This window comes from Sceloporus occidentalis, unplaced genomic scaffold (genome assembly GCF_023333645.1).
Source record: "Sceloporus occidentalis isolate IW3139 unplaced genomic scaffold, rSceOcc1.0.p SCAF_1, whole genome shotgun sequence".
In the NCBI taxonomy this organism is placed as follows: Eukaryota; Metazoa; Chordata; class Lepidosauria; order Squamata; family Phrynosomatidae; genus Sceloporus; species Sceloporus occidentalis.
In genome coordinates this window covers 162,520,892-162,543,734 of record NW_028316981.1, presented here as the reverse complement: position 1 = coordinate 162,543,734, position 22,843 = coordinate 162,520,892, and the positions used below count along the sequence as shown (strand labels likewise).

The window sequence follows — 22,843 nt, the reverse complement described above, 5'->3', positions numbered from 1 at the left end:
ACAGACATGCTTCTCTGTGCCCTAAAGCCAGCTTTAAATTCACTTAACAGAGTGATAGATTGTTTTTTAGAATGTCCTCCAATTCTATCTATTTATTTATTTATTTTTCCTTAGTCTTTGAAGGCTTATCTTGTTCCATGTTTATTGCTGCATGCATGGGCTATATCATACTCCATGAATCTTTATTGCTCAGATTTGATAGGAGTGGGAATATAACTACAAGGTCATTATTTAGTGGCAATGCATCAGGGGACAATAGAGTTCAGAGTCCTTGGAGCTGCATAGTGGTGAAAGTTATCTTTTTTCATGCCTTTTTCATTCCTAATCTTGCTGGTTCTGTCAAGAATATTACAATCTCACTAGGAATTCTTGGGCGAGAAACTAGAAAGGGTACTGGAGAAAGACTGGAGTGTTCCATTCAACTGAAGTCAATAGTGAAGCCTATTCTAGAATTTATTGCAAAATTATATCTGCTGATGACACAAACAGAGTGGTTTTGCCTTTGCCTTCTACTGAGAGAGTGTGACTTGCACAAGGTCACCCAGTAAGATTTTGTGACTGAACAGGGATCCCAACCCTGGTCTACAGAGTTGTAATCCAAAGATCAAAACACTGTACTGTGCTGGCTCTCTCACCATTCTACTTATGTTGTATCAAATTAAATCTTTTTAATGAGCAGATCAAATGATACCAAATGTTTCATGATACAATAGCATGACAAATTTTTGCTAATATAGGAAATTCAGTTTGGATTTTTAGGATGGAAGGAATTATGTTTTAAACAAATCCTATGACTACTATTTATAAATCTCTGGTTCAGTTAAAACTCCCTAAAAAACCTTAAAATATTAAATTATTATGAATATATCCAAAAATAACTCCAAAGGGGATTTGAATTCAACTATGGGACTGAATCTTTTTGATTTTTTGAATACTTTGTTGAGAAAACTTCAAGATCAGATAAACAGCAAGTTAGGGGAAGCTAGGAACATCCTGGTTGCTTTGGGTTGTACCCTGTGTAAGGGATGAGACATTTTAAATATCTCACACTTCATATGCAAGGAGAACAGTAATAAACTTTTCTCACTCTTTTCATGGACAAGAAGAATTATGAGAGCAATTTACTTCACTAGTGGTGGCTGTAGCCTATGATTTCTGAATTTTGGTATTTAGTTTGTTGCTGCTTTAAGATGTCATTTCAAATCAAGTTAAAGATCTGTTATATATTTTTCTTATGGAACATGAAAATCTCTATCATATGGATCTGTCTCAGAAGTTCCCCCCGCATGCACCGGGTGGCACCCAGTGTGAGAATGTTACTGGATTGGATTAGATAGCCCTTGTGGCCTTTTCCAGCTCTACGATTCTATGTTTCTCTTTTTACCCAAATGCTTTTCACTGATCCAATTTTATCACTGGTGGATTACTGGTGTACAGATGATATACTTTAATTATATCCTTTTATTATGATTGTCCCTTTATAATTTGTAAGTTATTGTTTTTAAGTGTTATTAGTATTTTATGATTCCATTTGTATTGTATGTACTATTATCCATTGCTTTGACATGTTAATAATATCAGTGTCTGACTTGGGAGGGAAACGTCACCAATGATGTTATCTGCAAGACTAGAATAGTAAATCTAACATGAAAATATGTTATTTCATTAAGAAATATGGACAATTCTCTTTAAAGTAAATTAGAGCACTCAGCTCTGGGTCACTGGATTCTGCACTGATCACTTGCTAGAAACTCCAGCCTGGTGCTTCCACTCTTATTCCTTCTTCCCTGTAGGTTTCAAACATGTGGCTCTATCTGGCTGCCTTGCTGGGGGTTTATTTCCTCCGTCGGTGGTACAGGGGGAGACAGACTGTGGAAAAACTAACAGAGAAATACGTCTTCATCACTGGTTGTGACTCTGGATTTGGGAACCAACTCGCCAGGCAGTTGGATGCCCGGGGCTTCCAGGTGCTGGCAGCCTGTCTCACCCAGAAAGGAGCAGATGAACTGGAAAAGTCCACATCGAAGAGGCTGAAAACCACCATTTTGGATGTCACCATCACAGAAAGTGTGACAGCAGCAACTAAGTGGGTGAAAGAATGTGTTGGGAACAAAGGTACAGTAGAGGACTTCCTCCTGGTTTTTTGTTTGATGTGTTTGTTTGTTTGTCTGTTTGTTTTTAGAAATGGAAGCCCTTTGAAAAACTTATTTTACTTCTGAAAAGAAGATTATGCAAGCCAGAGCTATGGTGGACACCAACCACAGGGCTCCCAGGCTGTGACCCAGCAAAGGCTGCCTAAGGAGCTCAAAGCTCGACTCAGGCTTGCAGCCTTCCAAGGAGGTCACCAAAATGAGTACCAGATTGTTGGGGGCAATTAGCTTACAGTAAACTGCTTAGACACTGTTAGTTCAGTATGAAGTGGTATATAAATGAAGCTGTTTTTGTTTGTTTGGGGATGAGAAGAATGCATTCTTTAAATACTTCAAGGGCTGCCACATAGAGAAGGGGACAGGGCTCTTCTCTGCTACCCTAAAGGGCAGGATCAGGCTTACTAGTTTTATGTTGCAGGAACATAGATTTTGATTGAACATTAGAAGAAACGTCTTGATAGTAGGAGCAGTTTCACAGTAGTTTTAAATTGTCTAGAGAAGTGGTGGTGTCCCCTTCTGAGGTGTTTTCAAAAAGAGGCTGTACAGCTACCTATTAGGGATGGTCTAGCTAGATTTTCTGCATAGGGGATTGGACTCAATGGCCTTAGGACCCCTTCCAACTCTACGACAGCCTGTTTCTATGATAATTCTATGATTCTATATGATTCTCTGAATCCTTGAACATCAACTTACAGTGGACCCTTAGTATCCACTGGGGTTTGGTTCAGGACCACCACCACCCCAGCAAGCCATGGATACCAAAATCATGTCCCATTAAATATAATGGCACAGTAAAATGGTGTCCCTTATATAAAATGGCAAAATGAAGGTTTGATTTGGGGAACTGATATATTTTTTAATATTTTAAAGCCATGGATGGTTGAATCCATGAATGTGGAGGGCCAGCTGTATTTATCTTCTTTGATGGGTCACTTTTAAGGTTCCATCACATGAGAGTTGCTTTCCTTTGACCCTCACACATGTAGGCTGGTTTTATTACTAGTTACTCTGAACTCTGTTTAGTTATTATTATTATTATTAACCTTTATTTATGAAGCGCTGTAAATTTACACAGCGCTGTACATACAATCTTTTTAGTTAGACGGTTCCCTGCCCTCGGGCTTACAATCTAAAAAGACATGACACAGAAAGAGAAGGGAGTGGTGGAGAGAAAGGGTAAGAGGTCCAGCAGTTCCTCTCTACCTCCAAGGCCTGGACCAAGGTAGATGGACTGGAGGGAGGGCTTGGCTTCATAATGGATGGTTAATCTTCTTCCAGGGAAAATACATACTCTCAAGTAGGATAATACATATACAGTACATAGCAATACAGGAAATGGTTCGATAAACAGGCACCAAAAGAACATAGGGAATATAGTTTCAATATATTCCCTCTCACCTTCTTTCATTTTAGCATCATATACAGAAAGAGAAGTTTTTATCAACTACCATTCTCCATTGAACTCTTTCCTGATCAAAGCCATTGTTAATATTTGAGAAATATATCAGGCAGTTCATTTAATCTCTCATGTAGTCATTAGAGTTCAGGCCTCCAGACACTGAAAAGCTTTGAAGAACTTATTTCTAACTCCTCATCCACTGTTAAGTATTTAGTATCTAGAATATATTCTTTTTTAATCAATATATCTTGGCAGTCTGGAGTTGGAATAAAGCAGCCATGGGAAAATGATTTAGGTATTCATATCGGTGAAAACTGCTGACCATCTCCATGAAGCAAAGCTCCTCTGGAATCATTCATCACATATACATGAACACAGCCCAAAGATTATATATTATTTGTACCTGAAGCCATTAAAGCTTATCTATATTACCATAATAAACAGTGTCTGGCAGTGTCTTGTTAAAGAATCATTTATGCATATGTGGGTGATTTTGTCTACCTATAGAGATTTCTTGTATATTACGGAAAGTGACAAGTAGAAATATAATGTCCATCCCAGAAAATAGTGGCTTATCTTTCTTTCCAGGGACAAGCATAGAATAGCATATTTAGAATTAATCATTTTTCTACATTTGATGGGAACATTAGTAATAGCAAAAAGTGGAAGAGGTGTCATTATCCTTCATTAAAATGCTAGAAATGCAAGGTATGGCATCTGGCTCTAATAGAGAAACTGACTTCCAAATTATAAGTCAAACTGGAAACACTAAGTGCATGCAGACACTTAACAAATTCTATGACGTTTGGGCTCCTTTTACTCCATACATAAATGAACCCACTGATGAACATGTTATCCAAAAATCATGCTCATTTATGGGATGATATATTATATTGTTTATTCCTAACCTGCTGTCTTAATCAATTGTCTTTATTTATTGTAATCATATAATCAATCATTGTAATGTATTTGCATTAACCATTTACTATTTTTTTGGTCCAAAACACTCTACAGAAATAATCCAGTTTGAGACTGCTTTAACGGCCCTAGCTCAATGCTAGGGAACTGTAGTTCTGTGAAACATTTAGCCTTCTCTGTCAGGGAGCTCTGGTGCTACAATTCCCAGGATTCCCTAGCACTGGGCTAGGGCAGTCTCAAACCAGACTATTTCTGCAGTGTGTTTCAGACCTCTATTGAGTGTTAATTTTTTTTTTTTAAGCCATCATTTAAGTTCTCTAAAAATAATGAGATGCTGCCAGGTAAGCAAAGTCTGATCTTGACTGTCACTAACTTGGTCATAGTTAGTCCTAATTTATTACTGATTGATGACTTGTGTGATTAAAATTTAATTAACTGAAGGCCTTTATGAAAAATATATTTTCTCCTTTCAAAATCAAACAGAATATTTACAGGGCATAGAATCTGATGTATCAGAGTACAGAACATACAAATACAGTTCTGAGTTTTGGGACGACAAGCAAAAATATTCATTAGGATTCATAAGGACTCTAATCCTCAAATATCACTAATTTGCCAACACTTTGTTGTGGTGGGTTGCTGGCTGATCAACCTGACTTGTTCAGAAACAACAAAGTAAAATCGTAGATATCACAAGATTGCTTCAGAAATTCCTGGTTCAAACATTCCTGGATTGTTTCACTTGCTTTTAGAAAAGGAAGAGTGAAGCTGAAGAAAACCAGCTGCTCACACCAACAAGCTGCACATGCACAGAGATCTATGGTATGCTCGGTATTATGTCTCCTGGATCCATTATTAGTCCCAACTTGAATAGAGCCAATGAATCAATGAGATTTATCTATGTATTGATTCACCATTCAAAAAGTGATTCTATTTGTCAACTCCAGTTGGGACTACTAATAGTTTTCATGCCACAAGGTGGTCCAAAAACAGCTAGCTGAAAAGGACAGGACAAAAGATGAGAGATTAAATTACACAAATCACAAGATTAAATTCAGTTTGAAATTACAATCAAGTCTCTTCCATACTATATAATTATAGCAATTTGATGCCACTTTAAATGCTGTGGCTGCATCATGCAGAATCCTGGGATTTATAGTTTGGGGAAACACTAGGGCTCTCTGGTAGATCATTCTAAATACCTCAAGAAGCTAAAAGGATTCCACAGGGTAGGGCCATGGTCTCAAACTGCTATAAATGTGTAGCATGAAAGAGACATTAACTCACAATTTCTCATTCTTAATATGGGCAAATGTAGGCAACAATTAACTCAGAGAGCATTATCAATTAAAATAGTTTAAGTTAAAGATTAAGCAGGCTGTTAGAAGTGCAAGATCCATTCACAAAGTTCACAAGGCTTTTTGAGAAGATGCCAAACTCTGAGACAGAGTTGAAAAGACTACCAAAAATAGGAGGGGGTACAATGAAAAGACAATCTTAAATTTGCAAATTTTCTTTTTATACAGGACTCTGGGGCTTAGTAAACAATGCAGGCATAGCAGTACCCCAAGCTCCTAATGAATGGCTGACCAAGGATGACTTCACGAAGGTGATCAATATTAACCTGTTTGGGGTGATTGATGTGACAGTGCACATGCTGCCCCTGGTGAGAAAAGCCAAGGGGAGGATTGTCAACATGTCCAGTGTGGCAGGAAGACTGTCATACTTTGGAGGAGGTTACTGTCTTTCCAAGTATGGTGTGGAAGCCTTCTCTGACTGCCTAAGGTAAAAACACTAGAGTGGTAACTTTTTATGTGGATTGGTTTTTCTCCATCTAAGGCCCCATTCCCACTGGCCCAGTTAACGTGGGTGGAACTGGGTAGATCTGGATGCCCCTCCCCCAAATCTCTCCATGAGCGAGTGCCCACTACGACTGAGGGGCATTTTAACCCGAAAGCCTTATCGGGTTTAACTTGAGGGTGCATGCTGTCAATCAAGCAATCGTCATAGGTGATGTTTGCAGGGACATCGGAAGTGTCCTCCCCCCTCCTTTTTTTTAAAGAGCCATTCACAATGCCCCAAAGTGTACACCTTTTGTCAAATAAACCTCTTTGTGTGTGGGGGGGGGGGGGGTGCAGGTTATGATCTCCCCCTGGCCCCATTTTCAACCCCCAAATGCAAGTTAATGCATCCAGTATCCCCCATTCCTTGCCACCCCAGAATGCCTCATACACAGGTAATCATAATAATAATATCAATAATATTAATTCCTCACCTCAGAATGCCAGAAAAGGATGCATTTTTTTGCTCTCTCTAGGCTACCCCTGAATTCCTAGCAAAAGCTATATCAATTTGTCAATTTACATAATTGGAAAGAGAAGCATTACATTCAGTTGGTAACATTCATCCAGCAGTCATTCCAAAGGAAATAATAGCCTGCCCTAGCAAAAGCTGTATCAATTTGCCAAATTGCAACATTACATTCGGTTTGTAACATTCATTCGCAATCCATCTGTCATTCCAAAGGAAAGACTATGCACATAGAATAGACAGAGAAAAATAATTTTAAAAGAATACACATCAAAGGGGAAAGGTCCCTGATGGATAGGAGAGGCTTGTCTTGCTCTGCCCCCCCCACCTGCCCTGAAATGACCCTTGCTCCTGCTCACCATCTATCTATATCTATCTATCTATCTATCTATCTATCTATTGCCAAGAACATGCACATTTTTGCCAAAAATAATTTTTAAAAAATACACATCAAAGGGAAAAGGTCCCTGATGGATAGGAGAGGCTTGTCATGCTCTGCCCCCCCCCCCCCACCTGCCCTGAAATGACCCTTGCTCCTGCTCAGTATCTATCTATATATCATATATATATATAGTATATTGCCAAGAACATGCACATTTTTTGCCAAAAATAATTAAAAAAAAATACACATCAAAGGGAAATTATCAGAAATAGAAGAGGCTGCTTCTGCTGCAGCTGGATTTCCCTACATGCCCCAGCGTAGCCCCGCAACCCAATTCCCCCTGGAAGTCCTCCTCCTCCTTCCTTCAGACCCTCTCCTTCCTCGGGGATGCCCTCCTCCTCCTCCTGCTCCGTTTTAGGATCCCCTCCATGGCTCCTTTCCTCCCACAGCCCCTTTCTCCTCCTCCTCCTCCTCTTCCTCCTCCTCCTTCATCACTTTCTCCACCCCCACCTCTCTTTGACAGCCTTCTGCAGCCCAAAAGTCACCCCACCCCCCCCACCTGCCCTGAAATGACCCTTGCTCCTGCTCAGTATCTATATATATATATATATATATATATATATATATATATATTGCCAAGAACATGCACATTTTTTGCCAAAAATAATTAAAAAAAATACACATCAAAGGGAAATTATCAGAAATAGAAGAGGCTGCAGCTGGATTTCCCTACATGCCCCAGCGTAGCCCCACAACCCAATTCCCCCTGGAAATCCTCCTCCTCCTCCTCCTCCTCCTTCCTTCAGACCCTCTCCTTCCTCGGGGATGCCCATTGACTCTTTCTCCCAGCTCCTTCATCCTCCTCCTCCTCTTCCTCCTCCTCCTTCATCACTTTTTCCACCCCCATCTCTCTCTGACAGTCCTCTGCAGCCCAAAAGTCACCCCTTTGCATCCAGATTCCCCTTTTTTCGGCTCTTTCCTCCTCTTCCTCCTCCTCCTCCCTCCCTTCTGATGATGGGAGGGAATGCCCTGCCCTTTGCCCACCCTCTGACCTAAATCCCTTCCTCAATTTGCCCCGTTCATGATTGGGCGCAAGTTCATATTCCACAGAACCCGGGGTTTCTCAAAAGAAACGCTATTTGCGCCGATTTCTTTTAACCTGCTCTAAGGGGCATTTGCCACAGAACGGGTGTGCAAGCCTCTGATTCGCTTGTGGGGGATTCGGGGTGAATATGAACTTCACGTGCAGGAATCAATTTCAGAACCGGGGTAAATTGTAATGTGAATGGCCCCTAAATTTCAAGTAACAAAATGCTCACTGAATGATAAAATATACTAGGAACGTGGGAAGGTGCATTATACTGATTCATAACATTAGTCTTTTTAGCTCAGGATATAATGTGGTTGAAAGAAGTCCTTCAGAAATTCAAACAAGAGCCCCCTGGCTGTTCAACCTCAGTCTTTTTCTTTTTGCAGGTAGGTCAGAGCTGGCCATACCATTAGTCAGAATAAGGTGGCTATCTCAGGCAACATATTATGGGTGACTTCAAAGGGCAGCAAGTTGTAAATGGTCTCATGTGTTGTTTACTACATTTACTGCTCCTCCTGAGATTGAAATATTTGTTGGGACTGGAGCCAACATGGAATCTTAGGCCACTATGTTACATAGGCCAGCTTGTTATACACTCACTCTTCTCACCATGTCCTTTTATTTGTATTAAGAAGAAGAGCATGCATTAACAGTGATAAGTTTTATTTGTTGCTGTTGTTGTTAACTACCCCTAAGTCAGCTCCAACTCATGGTGACTCTGTGGATGAGACATCTCCAAGCCTCCGTGTCCTCCACTGTTTTGCTTATGTCCTACAAAGTCATACTTGTGATCTCCTTAATCTCCTTAACTCTCCATCTAGCTTGTGGTCTTCCTCTATTTTGATTTCCCTCAACCTTTCCTTGCATTATTGTCTTTTGTAATGAGTGATGCCTTCTCATGATCATCTTGGCTTCCATAGAGATTTTAGGCTTGAGCTATTCAAGGCATAAAAGGACTGACAGGTGAAACAGAGAGAAGACACAAGTCGGGGGGGAGGGGCTGCATCATTGTGTGAGATGATGTTTAAGTATGAGCCACAGTGGAAGGAAGGAAGGAAGGAAGGAAGGAAGGAAGGAAGGAAGGTAGGAAACAAACTAGGAATGAAGAGACAAGATAAGCATATGGAAAATGAGGGGAGAAAGAAGACATTTAACCAGAAGCTACTAGCAAAGGGAGGAGAAAGAGAGTGAGAGATAAGGTGGGGGGGGATCTGTAAAATTAAAAAAGGAAGGACACAAGTACGTAAGCAAAATTGAAGATGAAATATTTTTGTGTCATACATACTACCACTCTATTCTGCTTTGGTCAGGCCTCACCTGGAATACTGCATCCAGTTCTGGGCACCACAATTCAAAAAGGATGTTGACAAGCTACAGCATGTCCAGAAGAGGGCAACCAAAATGGTGAAAGGTCTGGAAACCATGTGCTAATAGGAGAGACTTAGGGAGCTGGGTATGTTTAGCCTGGAGAAGAGAAGGTTAAGAGATGGTATGATAGCCCTGTTGAAATATTTGAAGGGATGTCATGCTGAGCATGGAACAAGCTTGTTTTCTGATTCTCCATAGAACAGGACACTGAACAATGGATGCAAGCTACAGGAAAAGAGATTCAAGCTCAACATCTGGAAGAATTTCCTGACACTCAGAGCTGTGGAACACACTCCCTCAGAATGTGGCAGAACCTCCTTCTTTGGAGAGTTTTAAACAGAGGCTGGATGGCCATCTGTTAGGGGTGCTTTGATTGTGTTTTCCTGCATGGCAGAGAATTGGACCTGATGGTATCTCTTCCAGTTCTGTGATTCTATTCTATACTATGATTTGCAAACAATGACACAAACACCTCAGAGAAAGAAAAATACAATACTGTGGCTACAACCATTTAGAGTAGACTAAGGAGGATGACATAAGTACTAAGAAAAGTAAAAGTAAGATAAGAAAAGCCACAAAGCAGAAATCTTTAATTACCCTATTCAGAAATTCCTATATGAATAATGAGTCAGCTTAATGGTTCCCCATGCTGATCTCCTTCTCTCTCTCTCTCTCTCTCATTGTGCCCTGGTGCTGGCTGCAGTTTGAGAGACTTTGTGATGGACTGCGATGGCCTCAATCCTATACACATTCATTCTTAGGGCTCAAGCACCACTGAGGGGTTGTGATGGGACTTTATCACAGTAAATATACAAAGTGCTTCCCAGATTGTTATAGTTATAGATTGTTATTGTTACAGATAAATAGGAGGAAGCGATCTTTTTCTATTTTCAGGAGAGAGCTCCGTCCCTTTGGGGTTCAAGTCAGTATTATAGAGCCTGGTGGCTTTGCTACACCCATTCAGAACAATATTGTAGAGGCCTACCGGAAAGCATGGAACCAGGTGCCTTCTGACACCAAAGAATCCTATGGACAGCAATACATGGAGACCTGTGAGTAAAGGAGAAATGCTAAAGGTGGCCAGTTGCTCCATTGCTTTGGGGAGATTAATCTCTGCTAGGTTTTACAGGAACTACTCTCCATTTAATGTGAGCTTTCCAAGTTGATGAACCTCTTTGAGTTACAGTTCAGCCCCTTGGATAGCTCCCATAAAACTAGCAATGCCTGCGATAAAACTCAGCACGGGTTCACTGCCCCAAAGCAACAGAGCCAAGAACTGTCATTTCTGGGGGGTGGGGGGGGGGTTCATGCTCCTCCAGACACAAACAGATCAGGAGCAACTCCCACTAAAATTTCATTCTTGATGCATCATGGATATTTTATGAGCTATGCAAATGTCATCTGGCTGCTTAGAGCCCTTCTTGATGGGTTGGATTGGGCCACATTTCAGTTCAAACTCATTTGGACTACACTTAATCTGATGCAGACTTGGCTCAAAATTTGGTTATCCATATATTTGCACCTGCCACTGACTGGTATTGGAAAACCCAAACTACCTTGAGATTTTTCTCTTTTTTTCACACCATTGTAATACATGTGAAGACATAGTACCCTTTGAATGGGAATTAACTGCTGACATTTAGCCTTGCAGAGTCTGTCTGAGTGATCTTTAATCTTTGTTTCGACATATCCAAAGTATGTTGCATGTATTTGCCTTCAAATCGCATGTTGACTTATGGTGACCCCATGAATTTTATAGAGGTTTCTTAGACAAGGAAGTCTCAGAGGTGGTTTCATCAGTTCCTTCCCTTTAAAACATTCTTGCTGCTAACAAATAACTAGCAAAAGAACCCAGGCAGGAAGAAACTATCTGATTACACATATCTGATATATCTCTTCTCCGTCTTCTCTTTCCCTGAAGCACTGACTAGAAAGTACTGGTGAAATTATTGTCCGGGTTGGAACCTAGGCTAGGGAATAAGGAAAAACTACCTCTCCATGCTATATAGATGTTTAGGCATTGAACTACAACTCTGGAGATCAGAGTTTGATTCCCTGCTCAGCCATGGAAACCCACTGGGTGATCTTGGGCAAGTTACACACTCTCGGCCCAAGAAACCCCCATGATAGATTTGCCTTAGGGTCACCATAAGTCGGGAACAACCTAAAGGCACACAACACACACATATCGCCTTCTCCTCTTTCACCTCCTCCCTCTCTGTCATCTTCCTTGCATGGTACTATTTTTAAATGTTTAGGAGACACATCATCTGGCTCTTTTTTTTTTCAAACTAATTTTTGTTGCTGCATCACGTTACTCAAAATTACTTCAGACTGATCCAATCTGGACCTAATCCACGTCAAACCTAATCTTAAACTATTACTTTCCTTCCTCTTTTTCACATACAGGCTGCAAATTACTCCAGGATCGCACAAAGAGAGCCAACAACAACAACTGCCTGGTTACCAACGCCATAGAACATGCCTTGACATCTCGCTACCCTCATACACGCTATTCTGTAGGCCGGGATGCAAAGTTTTTCCATCTTCCTATGTCTTACTTGCCAACAGCCATGTCAGATTATGTGCTGGCTTGCATTATGCCACAGCCAGCACATGCAGCATAGACTATTTTGTATAAAATGCATTGCAATCACACTTTAAATTCACCATAATCAAATTAAAATGACAGTTCACAGACACAATGGAAAATGCTCTCTAACATAACGATTTTTCCTATTCTAAATTAATACAATATGTTGAAAATGCCACAATACTTTGTTGTTGTATTTAACTGCCCTTGAGTCAATAGCGACCCTACCAAGTTTTTAAAAATATGTAAACATTTTGCATGAGATACATAATAATTTAACAAATAAAATGTGAGATATATAATGTCTCATAAAATAAATATACAAAGAGGTTGTATAAGAAGATAATTCTCTACTGCTGTAAATATATTGCAAGTGTCATGAACCCTATAAAACAATATTCCTTATAAAAAGATAAATGTTTATTCTACTACTGTTTATTTTCAAAAAGCCCTGGACTAAAAATGTCTATGTGATATTGTGTCCTCCCACAAAAATTCATAACTATATAAGCTGATTGTTTTACATAATAAATATATTTAAATAACTATACAGTCACATGTTTATTTTCCTATAATGCAAATTTCCTTGAAGTCCAAAGCTTAAGATCATCTTTTTTAAAATGCTGGCATTGATCTACCTACTAAACACTACTGCTAATCTACCTACTAAACACTACCCCTTTCAATACAACCCTGAGAACACCGATGACCAGAATGATCAACTCTACAAAACTCTAGCTAGAATACAGATTGACAAACATAGGTTTTAAAAAAACGTCAAGCATACTGTAAGTCAAAAAACTTCACTCTTCAGCTAAAACAGATTAAAAACATGCCTGTTTCAGTGAAAGGTTTTTCCTTTTTAAAAATTGTCTTCATTTTACCTTTGATCTCTGAGCAGTATCACATTATGTGTTCACTCCCTGGACTCCAAGGCCAGCACATAAAGTGTAGATGATCTTGCAGAAAAAGCACTGCAATCCTCCAAAAAGACCCCAAAAACATGTCAAGAGGTTGTGTGTGCCACAATACCAGCTGCAACTTTTAAAATCCTATGGGGAAGTAACCTTGATGAATGAGCATCTGAAAGGTTCTTTTTAAAAACAGTTGCCTTTGTTTTATCTTTGATCTCAGAGCTTCTTGCTCATCTGAAGGCCAGTGAAGCTTTGTTGTTTGGGTGCCAGATTATGGGTGGTCAGATGTGTATAACACCCCTCAGTAAATCATCTGCCAGCATCTTTGATCTTAGAGAGCAAGAATTTTCGAGGTGGGAGGTTACATGACAGTAGCTGAATCAGGCTGTGAGAAAACCCTGGAGAAGACTTCTGAGAGAGCATCTGTTTTTTAGTTATAAATGCCGGGCAGCCAGATGTCATAACCACAAAGGAGGACAAGGCAGCACAAAATGCTGGACATTCAGGAAAACATAGGCCATTATGAGAAAAAAGCTAAAAACACTAATATAAATATAAATTCATTTCATATGGTTTATTTACAGCTATATTATGTATACTGTATTCTATTATGTACTCACCCATGCTTTTCTGATGAACAAAGGCGCGTTACAGACCGCCCTAAAGCAGGCAGTCTGCCACCGCCGTCATTAGCTGCGCCGAGAAGCCCCAGCGGCCAGACCATGAGGCTTTTTGGCCCCTGGAAGTGGCGCCATGAGGCGCAAGGCGCACACTCGCAGCGTCACTTTCACCGCGCCACGTCCAGCGCTGTGCGTCCGAGACGTCAAAATGGCAGCCCCCATGTGGACGGGGGCCGCCATTTACTACGCGCTCCACGCGTCCTAGGAACGGGGCCGGTTAGGAAGGTGAGACCCTTCCTAACCCTAGCACGCCCCTTTCTAACCCTAGGACGTGCGGAGCGCGTACTTTGTGTGCGTCTGTAACGCGCCAGAGTTTCGTTAAAACACCTTGCTGGCTTGCAATGTGCTTACAGGACTCTGAGCAAGACAAATGCTTAAAATTGTACATTATTAGCAACAAACCTTTGACTGAATCTACATTATAAATTATTCCTTTTATTTGTCCACTGTGCTGAAATTAAGGAAAAACCCCTTTCAATAATTGCATTATGTCTTCAAACAGACTGTTGCCTAACACATTTGCTGTCCTTTCCCTTCCAAGAAACAAACATGCCCTGAGCTCTGGGGGCAGGTCTTGTCTGCTGCTCCTCCTAGGAAAAAAGAACTTTAGAAGGATCCATCCTATCCCCTATTTGCAGTGACGAGAGGCGGCCAAGTAAACAAATGTCTCGAAAGGAAACAGAACAATCATGGAAACGTGGTGCTGCTCAATGTGCTTTCTAGTCATGCTCAAAATGGAGGGCATTTTGGAATTCCTCCTGGATAGAAAGTTGAAATGTAGGACATGTCCTGGGAAGGAGGACATCTGCTCACCCTGTATAAACGGCTATGGCAAGGTGTTCTTCTCCTGAATAATCTCTTCTGCAAACTGTCCACCAAAATAGTTTTTCTCCTAGGTCTCATCAGCTTTTCCTGAAGAACCTTTGCAGCTGTAGCATGAAGACTGGAAATAGCAAGTTCAAGTCATGTACCTATAGGGTGCATCGACACTGTAGATGGCACCACTTTAACTGCCATGGCTCCATCCTACAGAATCCTGAGATTTGTAGTTTTCTGAGGCAGCAGCACTCTTGGCCAGTGAAGGCTAGAGACATTGTAAGGCTACAAATCCCAGGATTCCACAGGATGGAGCTACAGCACATTAAGGGGGGGTCAAACTGCATTATATCTACAGTGCAAATGTATTTTTAATTATTTATTTAGAGAGTACTAATGCCAAAAAAAATTAACCCCCCCCCAAAATAAATCCACTCATTCCTTTCACCCACAACAAGAAGGAGACTGTGGTGTTTATCACACGGAGTTTTTTGCAGCTCAGATCCGGGATGACTCCTGGTTCAGCTATGCAAAGTCACGTTGTAACATGAATGTTTTATCACACCTGGTTGCCCTTCTGTTGCCCTTCCAAATCGAGGGGAAATTGAATCCAAGGCAAGTCATGCGATGCAGATTCATGCAAAGCGGAGCGAGTGCAAATTGTATTACCACACCAGTGGGATTCAACTACTCAAGTTGGGACCCTTGTGCATGCTCAGTGGGGCTTTGGATGCTGTCCTTCTTCCCTGCTCCCTCCTTAGCTGTCATCCTTCATCGGGCTGAAGGAGCAGTCAGGGGATGATGGGATAGGTCACAGGGGGGCACTGGGACCAGGATCAAGCTGAAAGATCAGTCAGGAGATGATGAGATGGGTGGCAGGGGGTCACTGGGGCCAGGATCGAGATGAAGGAGCAGTCATGGGGTGATAGGATAGGTCGCAGGGGGTCACTGGGGCCAGGATAGGGATGAAGTAGCAGTCAGGGGATGATGGGATAGGTAGCAGGGGGCCACTGGGGCCAGAATCAGGATGCAGGAGCTGACAGGGGATGATGGGATGGGTGACAGGGAGTCACTGGGGACAGGATTGGGATGAAGGAACAGTCGGGATGATGGGATAGGTAGCAGTGTGGAAGAGAGGACAATATGGCATGAAGGAGGAGGAGTGGGATGAAGGAGCAGGACGCAAGGGGCCAAGGGAGGTGACATTGGAATGATCTTCCACACCAGACCAATTCAAAGTGAAATCGAAGTGAGCTTGAAAGCATATTCTGTGACTTCAATTTTTTTACGATTTCTCCAAAATGAGGGGTCACTTTGGAATCACTGCAGAAGTGCCACAGAAGGAGCAACCATAGAAAAGAATCTCATCTGATAACACATTCACATTATGAGTGAATCCACATCGTTGGACCCACAGTCACCCTGGATCTGAGCTGCAAAAAGCTCCAAAAAGCTCTGCATGATAAACTTCTATGTTATAGGAAAAAGGTGAACCATACCGGGATATTTCTCAAGCATGTGTCCTGCTTTATGCAGTCTGCTATTTTGAATGTGGGCAAATGCATATTGCACACCAATAGCAGTCTGATATCAGTGTCACTGTTGTGGCTACAACCTATGAAATCCTGGAATTTGTAGTTTGGTGAAGGACTTAAAATTCCTTGCCAGAGAGTTCTAGATTAGAATGTATGTGGAATCCCAAACTTCCCCCTGAGCTACACCTACACTGCAGAATTAATGCAGTTTGACACTGCTTTAACTACCATGGCTCAATGCTATGGGATTTGGGGATTTGTAGTTTTGTGCACTGTTTAGGCTTCTCTGGCAGAAAGCACTGGTGCTGCAACAAATCCCAGGATTTCGTAGGATGGAGCCATGGCAGTTAAAGTAGTGTCAAATCTAGTTTGTTTGGTAGAATTGAAGCCTTTCCAAACTCCTCTCTTCCTGAATACTTTTGTTTTCCAGGAGAGAGCAAGTGAGAGGGACATTGGTCTGAGAGCCCTATGTTTTCCAAAGTGACACAAAATTTCACCTAAATGGAGGGCAAATGTGGTTCTGACTGAACTGAACTCAAGGAGAGTACTGTATTTTTTAAACACAAAAATGAAGACACAAAAGAGAAAGAAACAGAAATATTTCTAAGGTTCTGATTTTTATTAATTTTGCATAGGTTGTTATGTCTATTTGCCAAGTTTGGTTTGGCAAATTTTAAAATTCTAATTTTAATTTGATGCCTATGAATCTTCCCAAAGCCTAAGAGGTGGCCACTGCCGGATGCCCAGAGGAAGGCGAAAAACCTCCAGGACCTCTGGCCAATCTGCCCTGGAGGAAAATTCCTTCCCGGCCCCAAAAGTGGCGGCCAGTGCTACCCTGGGCATGTTGGCAAGGGCCTTCCTTTCGCAAGAAAATGGTGGGGCTCCCTCCTTGCATCTCTCTATACTGAAGACATGCTGGCATCTTTCAGGGTCCGTCTTCACCATCCAAGAAAAGCCATCCTGTCTGGACAGTGAGATCTTTCTTCTGAATTTTATTTAAATTTAGTAAACAGTGCTGCTAACCATATTTTAGCAAACAGGATTTTTTTAAAAAAATGGACCAGCAAATTCATACTGGAGCATCATTTTGAAGGGAGCAATGTTGGACGTCTTGCTGTCTTCCATTTCCGTATGGTAAGAGTTTTCTTATGTGGATCTCTGAAGACCTTGGAGCATTTCTCCCTTCAAAATTGGCCTCATATTTCAAAAATTCCCTATGAATATCTTTTATTAATATTCTTCCAGAGGCTTGTCATTCTCTGCCAACTTCAGCTTGGCAGTATGGAGAGTGGTTGAGGATGGAGGGGCTTGGAGAGTGTTTCATCCATGGGGCGAGTCAAAGTCAACTTGTGTGCAGCTAACAACAGTAACAAAATACATGACTTTTCCAAATATTTCCTAATAGGCGGACGCTGCCAGATGCCCAGAGGAAGGTGAAAAACCTCCAGGGTCTCCGGCCAATCTGCCCTGGAGGAAAATTCCTTCCCGGCCCCAAAAGTGGCAGCCAGTGCTACCCTGGGCATGTCGGCAAAGGCCTTCCTTTTGCAAGAAAACGATGGGGCTCCCTCCTTCCATCTCTCCAACTAGAAAACATGCTGGCATCCTCCAAGGTCCATCTTCATCATCCAGGGAAACCCATTCTGTCTGGACAGTGAGATCTTTCTTCTGAATTTTATTTTAAATTTAGTGAACAGCGCTGCCAATGATGTTTTAGCAAGCAGGATTTTTTAAAAAATGGACCAGCAAATTCTTACTGGAGCATCATTTTGCAGTGAGCAATACTTGACATCTTCCTAAGAGTTTTCTTGTGTGGATCTCTGAAGACCTTGTAGCATTTCTTCTTTTGCAAATGGGCTTCACGTTTGAAAAATTCCCTACGAATATTTTTTATTAATTTTCTTTCAGAAGCTTGCCTTCTCTGCCCAGTTCAGCTTGGCAGATTTTTACAACAATAATGATCTCTCGGAGGTCTTGCATAAATTCAGTCTTGAAATCGATGACATTGGAAAAGGCAAAGACTTCTCATCGCCTGGATCCATCAAGGAATCCGAAGAAGCCTAGGACTGGGAAGGGCAGCTATGAAAGAACTAGACAAAGCATCAAATGCAAAGCTATAACACTGAACACTAAAGTAAGAATCTTCCATACCATTGCATTTCCCATTGTCCTGTAGAAATGTGGGAGATGGATAGTGAAGAGAGTTGTTCCATCTATAGGTTTCTCCTGAGTCAAAGTTGATTCAAAGGCAGTTAACAACAACAGTAACAAAATACATGAATTTTCCAAATATTTCCTAACAGGTGGATGCTGCCAGATGCCCAGAGGAAGGCAAAAAACCTCCGGCCAATCTGCCCTGGAGGAAAATTCCTTCCCGGCCCCAAAAGTGGCAGCCAGTGCTACCCTGGGCATGTTGGTAAGGACCACCAACCACCAACCTGCCAAATAGCGCTCAGGCCAAACCCAGTTTCTTCTTACCTTAAGGCTCACAGAGTAAGCCCTTTTCCGCATCCATGGGGTTCATTTCTGGACTTCACTTACCTTGTGACAGTTTCCTTGAGATGTTCTCCATCATCCTTAAACGTTCTGCATTTACCAGTTTCATCCTTGGACATCACTTACCTTGTGATAGTTTCCTCTGAAATGAGCTTGAGCTCGTGTGAATTCGCATGTTGCAGCATTTGGGAAAATGTGTCATGGTTGTCCGCTTGAATTTGCCATCTTCGTGCCATCTCCCTTGTTTGCCAGATGTGCAATGTTGACAAATGACATGTGGCTGTCGCATGGGATCGATCCAACGAAGGAGGCTTTAGGTTTGGGGAAGGAATACTCACTTGTGTCTTAAGGGGATTTTCCTTCCACTGCCTTGTTTCTTTGAACGAAACATAGCCCTTGAACCTTACCTGTTGGGAGGCGATTGCATGGGAAAGAGCTAGAGGAAGAGATGCTCCAAAGGCTTCCCTTCCTAGCCTTGGTGCTCAGAGATGATGCAGAATTGACCAGAACTCTTTCTTTCCTTTCTTCAATAAGTGGGCTCTGGATGTGGACCTCAGGCCAGATGGAAACATCGGAGGCCTGAGTTGAGGAGGATTTCTTTTCCTGGCTGGCTTCAAATCTTCCTTCTTCAGCTGCAACTTTACTTAGGAATGCCTTTATCCTCTGCATCCTTTTGAAGATCGCAATGGATGCTGCAAAGCAAAGAAAGGAGAGACGATGAAGTTTCTTCAGTCTTACAAGTAAAAGTGACTCCAAGGGAAAGAGATGGAGAAACCGTCAGGAAGGAGGAGGGGTAAGGATACCTCAAATGGGTTTTTAAAAGGCTCTTCAATGCCTTTTGAGGCCTGACTGCTTCTTTCTTCCTCTAGACATCTTGCGGATGCATTTCATCTATGGAAACAGGCTGTTGCCATATTCCTCCATGTGTTGGCCCATAGGTTTTACCTTTCCTCTGAGATGTTGTCATTCATTCTTTAATGTTTTGCATCCGCAGGGTTCATTTCTATCATGTTGTGATAGTGTCCTTTGAAGGCGGCGTCTGTCCAGGTGTTTCCATGAATTCACTGCGTTTTCACGATGACCTTGTGAATGAGAAATCAGGCACAGCTATCGCATGGGATTGATCCAACGAAGGGGGCTTTAGGTGGGAGGAATACTCACCTGGGTTTTAATGGACTTTCTCCAAGTCTCATCGGTTGGAGCAGACTTCTTGAAAATTGATTGTTGTTGGGCCATTGCTTGGAGAAGAGCTGAGAGGAAGAGGCTTCCTTTCCTGGCCCTGGGGCTCAGAGACTTGGCCAGAGCTCGCTCCTTCCTTCCTTCCTTCCTTCCTTCCTTCCTTCCTTCCTTCCTTCCTTCCTTTTCTTTTCTTTTCTTTTCTTTTTCTCCAGCAGCAAAAGACGTGGGCTACAGCCGTGTTCCTTGCTCCAGATGGAAACGTAAGAGGCCTGGGTTGGGATGATGGGGCTGCTTTCTCTGGCTGGCTGTTTCCTTCAAGTCTTCCTTCCTCGGCTGCAGCGGTGCTTAGGGATGTCTTCATCCTTTGAATTCTTCTGAAGATCTGACTGGATGCTGCAAAGCAAAGAAGGGCAATGGCATTTAGCTCAGGCTTACAAGCAAAAGGGACCACAAGAGAAAGAGAAGGAGATAAAGTTAAGGAAGAGGTGGAGGAGATGTAAGAATACCTCCGTGGGTTTTTGAAAGGCTCTTTAACGTCTTTCAGGCTCGGCTGGTCCTGTCTTCTCCTAGACATCTTGCTGATGCATTTTCTCAGTGAAAACTGAAGGCATCGCAGTGTTATTTATAAGGACTTATGAAATGACTCACCTGGAAGAATCTGAAATTTTACAAAGATAAATCAATTATTTGATAATTGAAAAAAGAATGACGCAGCTGTGAAACCACAACAATCTGATGAAGTCGGACACCACTGATCACTTCCCTCTTCCCATTTACCTCTTATGAAGGGAATTCCTTGCAGAGTGGCTTTAAGGGAGTCATCCTATCTACCTGAGCAAAGTCCACCTTCTTTTTAGGACTAGAACCAGGTGAAGGAGTCCAGCAGCCAACAAGAGCCACTCTCTTCATTGTGGAGACCAGCAACGAAGTCCAACATCTCTCCTTCCATGATACTCAGAGGAGACTCAGGAGCCATTCAAATGCTTGGTTTTCTGCTCTACGAGATCCGCATCGCCATGGCAATGCATATTGGCTTTCAGCGTTTCCTTTTCATTTTGGTTTTGCGAATCTCTTTGACTCAGTTTAACCCTGTGTTCTTCACGCATGCTGTTCTTTCAGGTTAAAAATGGAGCCGCCATTTCGAATGTGCTGCCCCTGCTTACAAAACCTCTCCCTTTCTTTTTGGGAAGAAACGATACAGACTGATCCGAATTGATTCGAAAGCTTGTTCACACTGCCGACGCTGCAGATCTTATGTTTTCGGGGGGGGGGGAGTATCAAATATCCCAGGTTAAGTGGAGGGTTTGCCAACGCCATGCTCCCAAAAGTGCATCGAGTGCATTCAGGATGTCTGCGCACAAGAAGGATTCAACGAGGATTCATCCTGGATTATTTTCGTAGTGTGAATGGGGCCTCAGACCTGACAGAAGTACTTAGCCTCCTCTTGTTTCTCCATTGGCAATCGATGGGGCTATACAGACAGATGGCAAAAAGCCACCCATCTTTGACTCTGGTTGGTTCCACAGCAGCCGCATGGCGCAGAACTGATGCACTCCCTAAAAAGAAGCCACTCTAGGCAGCTTCTTTTTAAGAGTGTCATTATGGCGCTCTTGTGCCATGATGACACCTCTTCTGGTAAGCACCGTTTGGGCGCTCTGACGTGCGTGCGTCAACATGGCGTTCCCTGTGTAAAAGGGGGTGCACCGTGATGGCACATGGGTGCCAATAGTAGGGCTGGGCACATGTGGATGCCTAGCCCTACCTAGCCCTAATTTTGGGCCCAGGCCGGCGCAAAGCACCCGTCTGTACTGGCCCTAAGTTCATCACAGACGTGGTCCATGTTCCCAGAAGGCTACAGTTGGAAATTGGCTGAGCAGTACCTTTACATTTCCTACCATTCTGAAGATCAAACACCTAAAAAAAATTCCTGCAAAAGAAAGAAATGAAAGTTCACCTCAACCTTGCAATATAAAAAATCAGAATTAGAAGGGGAGTGAAGTAGAAAGAGAGACAGGTCAGAATACCTCAAAGACTTTCATCCAGTTGAGTCTTCTCCTGGTTGCCTTCTTGATGTCTCCTCTCTGCTAAAAATGCAATGCAAGCGGTTACTCATACTCCTCCAGGTATAAGTGCAAAGGATTTTTAAATGTTCTGGAAGCTCATTCCTGCAAATCTCTTACCTGAGGACAGTCCCTTGGATGGGCTTCTGGATCAGTTTAACCCATGTCTTTCTCCTTCTTCTCAATAATAAATTCATTAGAAAAAAAACCTTTGTGCACAATACTTACAATCCACAAAGAGAAAATGCTTGGGTTGGAAGCGGCTTGTTCAGATGTTCCCAGATTGCTTTGAAATTGGACTGACAAAGCCTATTGACATCACTCACCTTTGGCAAAGATGGTAGAGCATCATTCACAAGATGGTAAAGAAATTGGAGAAAGGCGTTTAAAACAGTGGGCCAGAAGAATACTCACCTGGCAGATGATTCCTTTGAGAGCCAAAAGCCTTTGAATATTAAGGATTCTCACCTGTGTGGCAGCAAAGATATTCTTCTCTCGCTGTTACAGTGGGGCATCTCAGCAGCATACATACCTGAGCGTATTCATGCAGCTTGGTTTTGCCGAATGGGAAAGAGTAAGTCCAGGACCCTAGTACCAGAGACCTTGCCAGGGCTGACCCAAGAGATGTTGCTGCCTGAAGCGAAACATCAAATGCCACTCCTTGAACTGAAGGCACCCAAACTATTGAAGCATTTGGGCACCCAAGGCAGAAAATTCCACAAAATCCCACAACCACCCTCTCTTCTTTCCTAGAAGGAAACTTGGAAAAAAACCAATCCAATACAAAGTCATGAAATGTTCCAGCATTAGCTGCCCCATTCCTGGTCCTTCTTGCTTGGCTGCTAACTGCCTTTCCCTGCTGAAGCCTTAACTGCCACGGAACAAGAGGTGCATCACAATAGAAGTCAAGGCGCATCATCCATGCCTTGTGTAGCCACACTGGGATTGGCTATGAG

At 42.2% G+C, this 22,843-nt stretch overlaps 1 protein-coding gene across 1 annotated transcript; it reads left to right on the top strand.

Moving 5' to 3' along the window:
• Positions 1 to 1,769: 1,769 nt before the first annotated feature.
• On the top strand, positions 1,770 to 12,653 carry LOC149322585 (retinol dehydrogenase 7-like). The gene is made up of 4 exons (XM_089508421.1): positions 1,770 to 2,115; positions 5,994 to 6,252; positions 10,512 to 10,669; positions 12,027 to 12,653. Exons 1-4 carry the CDS (start codon positions 1,803 to 1,805, stop codon positions 12,242 to 12,244), a joined length of 948 nt encoding a protein of 315 aa, XP_089364547.1. The 5' UTR covers positions 1,770 to 1,802; the 3' UTR covers positions 12,245 to 12,653.
• The last annotated feature ends 10,190 nt before the right edge of the window (positions 12,654 to 22,843 follow it).

Coding starts and splice junctions, on each gene's coding strand:
- LOC149322585 (XM_089508421.1), top strand. CDS start 1,803: ATGTGGCTCTATCTGGCTGCCTTGCTGGGGGTTTATTTCCTCCGTCGG. Junction 2,116..5,993: donor AGAATGTGTTGGGAACAAAG/GTACAGTAGAGG, acceptor CTTTTTATACAG/GACTCTGGGGCTTAGTAAAC. Junction 6,253..10,511: donor GCCTTCTCTGACTGCCTAAG/GTAAAAACACTA, acceptor TTCTATTTTCAG/GAGAGAGCTCCGTCCCTTTG.